Source organism: Oncorhynchus mykiss, chromosome 3 (genome assembly GCF_013265735.2).
Source record: "Oncorhynchus mykiss isolate Arlee chromosome 3, USDA_OmykA_1.1, whole genome shotgun sequence".
Classification (NCBI taxonomy): domain Eukaryota; kingdom Metazoa; phylum Chordata; class Actinopteri; order Salmoniformes; family Salmonidae; genus Oncorhynchus; species Oncorhynchus mykiss.
This window is the reverse complement of record NC_048567.1, coordinates 71,753,838-71,765,066: the sequence shown is the minus strand read 5'-3', so window position 1 is coordinate 71,765,066 and position 11,229 is coordinate 71,753,838. Positions and strand designations below refer to the sequence as shown.

Sequence of the window (11,229 nt, the reverse complement as noted above, 5' to 3'; positions counted from 1 at the left end):
ATATTTACTAAATAAACTAAAGTAAAATAAATAAGTAACACAATTACATAACAATAATGAGACTATATACAGGGGGTACCGGAACCGAGTCAATGTCCGGGGTTACAGGTTCGTCGAGGTAATTTTTACATGTAGGTAAGGGCAAAGTGACTATGCATAGATAATAAACAGCAAGTACCAGCAGTGTAAAAATGAACTGGCCAAACTGCTGTATGTGTGTTCCTTTCCAGCCATGCTGTGTGAGAGCAGACTATGGAGTATGACCTACTGTAGTGACCAGGATAGACTGGACCCTCTCCCCCCTATAATAGAGCCCCCCAGGATGAGCGTGAAGGCTGGGTCAGAGCCGACTGCAGCCACCCTGGTTCAGGCCTATCCAGGCCAGCCAAGCAGAAATGGAGTGCTCCAAAGCCAGAGGCCCTCCCAGGCGAGTGCCCAAATCCAGCCCCAGGCTTTATCTCCACCGCGGGACCTGCATTCCCAGAGGCCCCATCCTGACAGACACATCTCCCCAGAGATGGAGATCCCTGGGCAGGCTTGTTCCGGTGGCGAGGTCCCCTTCCTGGTGCCCTCCTTCTGCCAGAGCATCTGTCAGAACTACAGCGACCTCCACATGGGGGGGACCAGGTGCTGCCTCTCGGCCCACAATGGGGAGGTCCTGCGATGTAGCGACAACCAAGCCAACATTCCTGTGACGTAACCCCGACCGCAGAAGACTCTCCCCCAGATCGGGCCACTGAAGACAGGCTTCTGCGTCCTCTCCAGTGGGGCTCATGCTCGGGGTCCTCCCGCTGGAGGGTGGGGAGCGGCCACGACCGGAGCGTCCTTTTTCAGGGGCTCGAGGGGCCACTCTCTAACTCGCAGCTCAACCGCTACCTGGAGAACAAGAGACTGGACCTGTAACAACAGTACATGCTGGAGAACATGGTCCATGATTGGGGCTGTGGTGAGGGCTTGCCCTGCCCTCTGCTGGCCTCAGAGTTGATTCTTACCAGCCTGGATCAGATCACCCTGCAGCTGAGCCGTGAGGGCCATCTGGAAGCGGGCCGGGCCAAAGACATGGTGCCTACTGAGGGTGGCCAGCGGCCTGCAGTCCAGTGAGATCAGTACTCCCCTACTCCAGATCTCCATGGATCTGCAGCTCCCCACTGATACTGCTACTGGTGCTGCTGCTAGTGGTGCTAGTGCTACATCTACTACTACTGGTGCTGCTGCTAGTGGTGCTAATGCTACATCTACTACTACTGGTGCTGCTGCTAGTGGTGCTAGTGCTACATCTACTACTACTGATGCTGCTGCTAGTGGTGCTAGTGCTACATCTACTGCTACTGGTGCTAGTGCTACATCTACTACTACTGGTGCTGCTGCTAGTGGTGCTAGTGCTACATCTACTACTACTGGTGCTGCTGCTAGTGGTGCTACTGCTACATCTACTACTACTGGTGCTGCTGCTAGTGGTGCTAATGCTACATCTACTACTACTGGTGCTGCTGCTAGTGGTGCTAGTGCTACATCTACAACTACTGGTGCTGCTGCTAGTGGTGCTACTGCTACATCTACTACTACTGGTGCTGCTGCTAGTGGTGCTAATGCTACATCTACTACTACTGATGCTGCTGCTAGTGGTGCTAGTGCTACATCTACTACTACTGGTGCTGCTGCTAGTGGTGCTAATGCTACATCTACTACTACTGGTGCTGCTGCTAGTGGTGCTAATGCTACATCTACTACTACTGATGCTGCTGCTAGTGGTGCTACTGCTACATCTACTACTACTGGTGCTGCTGCTAGTGGTGCTAATGCTACATCTACTACTACTGGTGCTGCTGCTAGTGGTGCTAATGCTACATCTACTACTACTGGTGCTGCTGCTAGTGGTGCTAGTGCTACATCTACTACTACTGGTGCTGCTGCTAGTGGTGCTAGTGCTACATCTACTACTACTGGTGCTGCTGCTAGTGGTGCTAATGCTACATCTACTACTACTGGTGCTGCTGCTAGTGGTGCTAGTGATACATCTACTACTACTGGTGCTGCTGCTAGTGGTGCTAGTGCTACATCTACTACTACTGATGCTGCTGCTAGTGGTGCTACTGCTACATCTACTACTACTGGTGCTGCTGCTAGTGGTGCTAATGCTACATCTACTACTACTGGTGCTGCTGCTAGTGGTGCTAGTGCTACATCTACTACTACTGGTGCTGCTGCTAGTGGTGCTAGTGCTACATCTACTACTACTGGTGCTGCTGCTAGTGGTGCTAGTGCTACATCTACATCTATTGGTGCTGCTGCTAGTGGTGCTAGTGCTACATCTACTACTACTGGTGCTGCTGCTAGTGGTGCTAGTGCTACATCTACTACTACTGGTGCTGCTGCTAGTGGTGCTAGTGCTACATCTACTACTACTGGTGCTGCTGCTAGTGGTGCTAGTGCTACATCTACTACTACTGGTGCTGCTGCTAGTGGTGCTAGTGCTACATCTACTACTACTGATGCTGCTGCTAGTGGTGCTAGTGCTACATCTACTACTACTGATGCTGCTGCTAGTGGTGCTAATGCTACATCTACTACTACTGGTGCTGCTGCTAGTGGTGCTAGTGATACATCTACTACTACTGGTGCTGCTGCTAGTGGTGCTAATGCTACATCTACTACTACTGGTGCTGCTGCTAGTGGTGCTAGTGCTACATCTACTACTACTGATGCTGCTGCTAGTGGTGCTAGTGCTACATCTACTGCTACTGGTGCTAGTGCTACATCTACTACTACTGGTGCTGCTGCTAGTGGTGCTAGTGCTACATCTACTACTACTGGTGCTGCTGCTAGTGGTGCTACTGCTACATCTACTACTACTGGTGCTGCTGCTAGTGGTGCTAATGCTACATCTACTACTACTGGTGCTGCTGCTAGTGGTGCTAGTGCTACATCTACAACTACTGGTGCTGCTGCTAGTGGTGCTACTGCTACATCTACTACTACTGGTGCTGCTGCTAGTGGTGCTAATGCTACATCTACTACTACTGATGCTGCTGCTAGTGGTGCTAGTGCTACATCTACTACTACTGGTGCTGCTGCTAGTGGTGCTAATGCTACATCTACTACTACTGGTGCTGCTGCTAGTGGTGCTAATGCTACATCTACTACTACTGATGCTGCTGCTAGTGGTGCTACTGCTACATCTACTACTACTGGTGCTGCTGCTAGTGGTGCTAATGCTACATCTACTACTACTGGTGCTGCTGCTAGTGGTGCTAATGCTACATCTACTACTACTGGTGCTGCTGCTAGTGGTGCTAGTGCTACATCTACTACTACTGGTGCTGCTGCTAGTGGTGCTAGTGCTACATCTACTACTACTGGTGCTGCTGCTAGTGGTGCTAATGCTACATCTACTACTACTGGTGCTGCTGCTAGTGGTGCTAGTGATACATCTACTACTACTGGTGCTGCTGCTAGTGGTGCTAGTGCTACATCTACTACTACTGATGCTGCTGCTAGTGGTGCTACTGCTACATCTACTACTACTGGTGCTGCTGCTAGTGGTGCTAATGCTACATCTACTACTACTGGTGCTGCTGCTAGTGGTGCTAGTGCTACATCTACTACTACTGGTGCTGCTGCTAGTGGTGCTAGTGCTACATCTACTACTACTGGTGCTGCTGCTAGTGGTGCTAGTGCTACATCTACTACTACTGGTGCTGCTGCTAGTGGTGCTAGTGCTAAATCTACTACTACTGGTGCTGCTGCTAGTGGTGCTAATGCTACATCTACTACTACTGGTGCTGCTGCTAGTGGTGCTAGTGCTACATCTACTACTACTGGTGCTGCTGCTAGTGGTGCTAGTGCTACATCTACTACTACTGGTGCTGCTGCTAGTGGTGCTAGTGCTACATCTACTACTACTGGTGCTGCTGCTAGTGGTGCTAGTGCTACATCTACTACTACTGGTGCTGCTGCTAGTGGTGCTAGTGCTACATCTACTACTACTGATGCTGCTGCTAGTGGTGCTAGTGCTACATCTACTACTACTGATGCTGCTGCTAGTGGTGCTAATGCTACATCTACTACTACTGGTGCTGCTGCTAGTGGTGCTAGTGATACATCTACTACTACTGGTGCTGCTGCTAGTGGTGCTAATGCTACATCTACTACTACTGGTGCTGCTGCTAGTGGTGCTAGTGCTACATCTACTACTACTGATGCTGCTGCTAGTGGTGCTAGTGCTACATCTACTGCTACTGGTGCTAGTGCTACATCTACTACTACTGGTGCTGCTGCTAGTGGTGCTAGTGCTACATCTACTACTACTGGTGCTGCTGCTAGTGGTGCTACTGCTACATCTACTACTACTGGTGCTGCTGCTAGTGGTGCTAATGCTACATCTACTACTACTGGTGCTGCTGCTAGTGGTGCTAGTGCTACATCTACTACTACTGGTGCTGCTGCTAGTGGTGCTACTGCTACATCTACTACTACTGGTGCTGCTGCTAGTGGTGCTAATGCTACATCTACTACTACTGATGCTGCTGCTAGTGGTGCTAGTGCTACATCTACTACTACTGGTGCTGCTGCTAGTGGTGCTAATGCTACATCTACTACTACTGGTGCTGCTGCTAGTGGTGCTAATGCTACATCTACTACTACTGATGCTGCTGCTAGTGGTGCTACTGCTACATCTACTACTACTGGTGCTGCTGCTAGTGGTGCTAATGCTACATCTACTACTACTGGTGCTGCTGCTAGTGGTGCTAATGCTACATCTACTACTACTGGTGCTGCTGCTAGTGGTGCTAGTGCTACATCTACTACTACTGGTGCTGCTGCTAGTGGTGCTAGTGCTACATCTACTACTACTGGTGCTGCTGCTAGTGGTGCTAATGCTACATCTACTACTACTGGTGCTGCTGCTAGTGGTGCTAGTGATACATCTACTACTACTGGTGCTGCTGCTAGTGGTGCTAGTGCTACATCTACTACTACTGGTGCTGCTGCTAGTGGTGCTAGTGCTACATCTACTACTACTGGTGCTGCTGCTAGTGGTGCTAGTGCTACATCTACTACTACTGGTGCTGCTGCTAGTGGTGCTAGTGCTACATCTACTACTACTGGTGCTGCTGCTAGTGGTGCTAGTGCTACATCTACTACTACTGGTGCTGCTGCTAGTGGTGCTAGTGCTACATCTACTACTACTGATGCTGCTGCTAGTGGTGCTAGTGCTACATCTACTACTACTGATGCTGCTGCTAGTGGTGCTAATGCTACATCTACTACTACTGGTGCTGCTGCTAGTGGTGCTAGTGCTACATCTACTACTACTGGTGCTGCTGCTAGTGGTGCTAATGCTACATCTACTACTACTGGTGCTGCTGCTAGTGGTGCTAGTGCTACATCTACTACTACTGGTGTTGCTGCTAGTGGTGCTAGTGCTACATCTACTACTACTGGTGCTGCTGCTAGTGGTGCTAGTGCTACATCTACTACTACTGGTGCTGCTGCTAGTGGTGCTAGTGCTACATCTACTACTACTGGTGCTGCTGCTAGTGGTGCTAGTGCTACATCTACTACTACTGGTGCTGCTGCTAGTGGTGCTAATGCTACATCTACTGCTACTGGTGCTAGTGCTACATCTACTACTACTGGTGCTAATGCTACATCTACTACTACTGATGCTGCTGCTAGTGGTGCTACTGCTACATCTACTACTACTGGTGCTGCTGCTAGTGGTGCTAGTGCTACATCTACTACTACTGGTGCTGCTGCTAGTGGTGCTAGTGCTACATCTACTACTACTGGTGCTAGTGCTACATCTACTACTACTGGTGCTGCTGCTAGTGGTGCTAATGCTACATCTACTACTACTGGTGCTGCTGCTAGTGGTGCTAGTGCTACATCTACTACTACTGATGCTGCTGCTAGTGGTGCTAGTGCTACATCTACTACTACTGGTGCTGCTGCTAGTGGTGCTAGTGTAACGGATGTGAAACGGCTAGCTTAGTTAGCGGTGGTGCGCGCTAAATAGCGTTTCAATCGGTGACGTCACTTGCTCTGAGACCTTGAAGTAGTAGTTCCCCTTGCTCTGCAAGGGCCGCGGCTTTTGTGGAGCGATGGGTAACGATGCTTCGAGGGTGACTGTTGTTGATGTGTGCAGAGGGTCACGCCCGGGTATGGGCGAGGGGACGGGGTAAAGTTATAGTGCTACATTTAATACTACTGATGCTGCTGCTAGTAGTGCTACTGCTACATCTACTACTACTGATGCTGCTGCTAGTGGTGCTACTGCTACATCTACTACTACTGGTGCTGCTGCTAGTGGTGCTAATGCTACATCTACTACTACTGGTGCTGCTGCTAGTGGTGCTAATGCTACATCTACTACTACTGGTGCTGCTGCTAGTGGTGCTAGTGCTACATCTACTACTACTGATGCTGCTGCTAGTGGTGCTAGTGCTACATCTACTACTACTGGTGCTGCTGCTAGTGGTGCTAGTGCTACATCTACTACTACTGGTGCTGCTGCTAGTGGTGCTAGTGCTACATCTACTACTACTGGTGCTGCTGCTAGTGGTGCTAATGCTACATCTACTACTACTGGTGCTGCTGCTAGTGGTGCTAGTGCTACATCTACTACTACTGGTGCTGCTGCTAGTGGTGCTAGTGCTACATCTACTACTACTGATGCTGCTGCTAGTGGTGCTAGTGCTACATTTAATACTACTGATGCTGCTGCTAGTGGTGCTACTGCTACATCTACTACTACTGGTGCTGCTGCTAGTGGTGCTAGTGCTACATCTACTACTACTGGTGCTGCTGCTAGTGGTGCTAGTGCTACATCTACTACTACTGATGCTGCTGCTAGTGGTGCTAGTGCTACATCTACTACTACTGGTGCTGCTGCTAGTGGTGCTAGTGCTACATCTACTACTACTGGTGCTGCTGCTAGTGGTGCTACTGCTACATCTACTACTACTGGTGCTGCTGCTAGTGGTGCTAGTGCTACATCTACTACTACTGGTGCTGCTGCTAGTGGTGCTAGTGCTACATCTACTACTACTGGTGCTGCTGCTAGTGGTGCTAATGCTACATCTACTACTACTGGTGCTGCTGCTAGTGGTGCTAGTGCTACATCTACTACTACTGGTGCTGCTGCTAGTGGTGCTAGTGCTACATCTACTACTACTGGTGCTGCTGCTAGTGGTGCTAGTGCTACATCTACTACTACTGGTGCTGCTGCTAGTGGTGCTAATGCTACATCTACTACTACTGGTGCTGCTGCTAGTGGTGCTACTGCTACATCTACTACTACTGGTGCTGCTGCTAGTGGTGCTACTGCTACATCTACTACTACTGGTGCTAGTGCTACATCTACTACTACTGGTGCTGCTGCTAGTGGTGCTAGTGCTACATCTACTACTACTGGTGCTGCTGCTAGGTGTGCTAGTGCTACATCTACTACTACTGATGCTGCTGCTAGTGGTGCTAGTGCTACATCTACTACTACTGGTGCTAGTGCTACATCTACTACTACTGGTGCTGCTGCTAGTGGTGCTAGTGCTACATCTACTACTACTGGTGCTGCTGCTAGTGGTGCTAGTGCTACATCTACTACTACTGGTGCTGCTGCTAGTGGTGCTAGTGCTACATCTACTACTACTGATGCTGCTGCTAGTGGTGCTAGTGCTACATCTACTACTACTGGTGCTGCTGCTAGTGGTGCTACTGCTACATCTACTACTACTGGTGCTGCTGCTAGTGGTGCTAATGCTACATCTACTACTACTGGTGCTGCTGCTAGTGGTGCTACTGCTACATCTACTGCTACTGGTGCTGCTGCTAGTGGTGCTACTGCTACATCTACTTATACTGTTGCTAGTGGTGCTAGTGCTACATCTACTACTACTGGTGCTGCTGCTAGTGGTGCTAGTGCTACATCTACTACTACTGGTGCTGATGCTAGTGGTGCTAGTGCTACCTCTACTTCTACTGTTGCTATTATTGCAGGGGGCCCAGCAGCAACACCTCAGGGACCTCTCAGCTCTACAATTGACCCCCAAGTTAAAAACATCCTTTAACCCCTGACCCCTGAAACAACTGGACTCAGACACCACCTTGCTACAGAGATCAAACTAACACTTGACTCATCTGTCATCCAGTACTAGACAGGTTCACTCTCCTCCCCCTAGCTTTAAAGTCTGAACATCTTATTATTTCTTATTCTTAGTTTTCTACCTTCACTCAGGTTCTCCCTTTCTCCTCTCAGTACATACCGTTCTGGGGAAATGAAACAGCTTTCAAACAGCTGCAGTGATAGAAATAGATGGACATTCAGGTGGAAACTGTGGTTGAGAGGAAAGACGTCTGCACTGTTCTCATGTTTTCATAAAGAGAACAGTAACATTGTATGTAATGTTATTGTCTCGTTATTTTAGTGCAAAATCAATAAACATGTTGATCACACAAATGTCAGCAACACTGATGTGCTCCCAGTACAGCACATCCTTCCCAATAGATTATCGTGAAAGTACAGTACACTGAAGTGGTCCTGTGGTGATATAACATTTGAGTGGTCAAAGATATGGAGAAAACACTCGCAGCCCTTCAGTGAATGTCCAGATAGGTTTCACAACCATCTCGATACGTTGTAAAGAATTTCAGGGTAGTTTTACGGCACATTAAAACTATGTTCTATGTAGGCTGTATCTGTAGCTGAGTAAGTAGTGAAGTGTGCTCTGCCATCTGCACTTTTTTAAGCTACCACAAGAGGGGAGCAGAGAGGTGTATCCCAGCAGGACTGGCAGATGCCAGGCCAAATTTTTCCTTCTCTGTCTTATAGTATGTTGCCTCTCCTCTGTCTCTCTCTCTCTCGCACTCTCTTGCCCGCTCTTTTTATTTTGCGCACTCTCTCTCTCATGCAGCTTCTTCCCCTCTATCCCAGTCCTTCTCTCTCTCCCTCCCTCTCTCTTTCTACATCTCTCTCCCAGTCATCCTCTTCCACTCTCTCGGTCTTTCTGTCTCCTGTCCTACCCATCTCCTTGAAGCCATACAGCTAATGGGTCGTTATATTCCACTCCCTATCGTCTGCCGCCAATGATGTCATCACGACCAAGTCTTAAACATACTGTACTGAGTGTCTGTCTGTCTCTGTATGTCTGTATGTCTGTCTGTACGTAATTCTTTGTGTGTGTGTGTATCTGTGCATATGTACTGGGTGTCTGTGTGTGAGTATATGTACATGTTTGTGTTTGCACCTGTGTGTGTGTGTGTTTGTACCTGTGTGTGCACCTGTGTGTTTGTACCTGTGTGTGTGTGTCTATGCTTTCACTTCCTCCACATTGCCTGAGACAGGTGAAAGATAAGAATCTCAGCTCACCATGGTTATACTTTTGGCGCAGCTGCTGACACGTCCCACATGAACCAAAGAAAAACAGAACCACCTGCATTTGAACATCAGTGAGACCCAGCGCTACATGTTTATTTATCCACATTTCCTTCGATTTGAAGGGACCGCCACACCATTTGCCCTTCTGAGCCAGGGTTTGATCCACTTCCTTGTTTCTTGTCCAAACACACAGCCACGGGAGGAAACTGTGTTTACAGAGCAGAGCACTGCAGTTGAGGCCAGCGTGAAGTCTCAAGGCCGTGGAGACACATGTTCAGTTTTTCTGCTTTCATCTAGCTCCATCAGCCTAGGTACTAGTTAAAAGAATCCAGTCCAGTCAGATCCAAACAAAAACACACATGTAAATATGATTCACACACACTGCACTGACAGCCCCCACAGTTTGAGCATATCCAAACAAACTGATTTCCAGAGACCTTGAAAGAAAATTAAAAACAGGCATTGTTTTTCCAGCTGAGGTTTGAGTTAGAAGAGATGGCTGGGGCTTTAACTCTTCCAGACCTAGTGGGCTTGTACATAAAACCACTTCCACTCCATTGCATAAAACACAAAAAAACCTGCATTCAAACTGGTTTCAATGACATCCAGCTTAGGGTTTAATAGAGATTTCCAAATGATAATAAAGCTTGGCTGTCAGCTACACAATTCCTCCCATCTTTTTGACATAATCAGGACACACTGAATATGCATAAACAACGTAAATAGATGGGGGGGTGCTGGAAAAGTACATTCAACTTTCATAATAACAAAGAACAAATATGTGTGCGTGAGGGTATAGACTCATATAGCCAAAAGGGCTGAGAAATGTCAGGACAATTTGCTCTAGTGTAAATGAACATAGATGATGGAACATATTCCCTTTTGTTTACGCGATGAAGCGCTAAGGGTATAGCAAATATTTACCATCTACAGGTAAATATAATGATAATTGTCGTGAAATTCTTCTGAAAGATCAGGTTTTCATTTTGCTATGGGCTATTGTATAATATTTCATAGCATTAACAAAACGTGACACATTAAAATTTGTAGATTATGAATATCGTAAGTCTTCCTCATTCTACATCCTCTTGACATGGAACTCTGAGTCCTGGGACTGCAAGTCTTCCTCATTCTACATCCTCTTGACATGGAACTCTGAGTCCTGGGACTGCAAGTCTTCCTCATTCTACATCCTCTTGACATGGAACTCTGAGTCCTGGGACTGCAAGTCTTCCTCGCTCTCCATTCTCTTGACATGGAACTCTGAGTCCTGGGACTGCAAGTCTTCCTCGCTCTCCATTCTCTTGACATGGAACTCTGAGTCCTGGGACTGCAAGTCTTCCTCATTCTACATCCTCTTGACATGGAACTCTGAGTCCTGGGACTCTGCAAGTCTTCCTAGATCCCCTTGACCTGGAGACTCTGCTCTCCCAACACATCTCACTTCCTCCAATATCTCCACCAATTTAATAAGGACATACTTCTGTATCTCTGAAATGTTGTAAAGACATTTGTAAGAAGAATATTTTGTTGACACTGTATGGACATTTTGGGTTTTTAAAGAGAGAACTAAAGTATGACATATACAACAGAGCCTAACAGACAAGATTGTGATGGCAAATATATGGAGTGAAATCACAGGACTTAATACACCACTTCAATCATGTCCTGTATTCTAGTGGTTTCAATGATTGACTTCAACACCTACAATGCACGTTAACTTCTTATGGTCTAGGGGACGGTTGTGTCCCACTTGGGCAAAAAAACAGGGAAAATGCAGCGCGGCAAATAAATAAAAAATGATATAAAAATCAAACAAATCAAGCTACACTCGTGAATCCAGCCAACATGTC

The 11,229-nt window shown here is 47.7% G+C and overlaps 1 protein-coding gene across 1 annotated transcript; it reads left to right on the top strand.

Annotated features, from left to right (window-relative positions):
• The first annotated feature begins 322 nt into the window (after window positions 1–322).
• On the top strand, window positions 323–10,788 carry LOC110504652. Its single transcript, XM_036965166.1, is given in 4 exon segments — window positions 323–680; window positions 683–1,061; window positions 1,063–1,163; window positions 10,427–10,788. Coding segments are annotated over 4 exon segments (1,200 nt in total).
• Window positions 10,789–11,229: the final 441 nt, after the last annotated feature.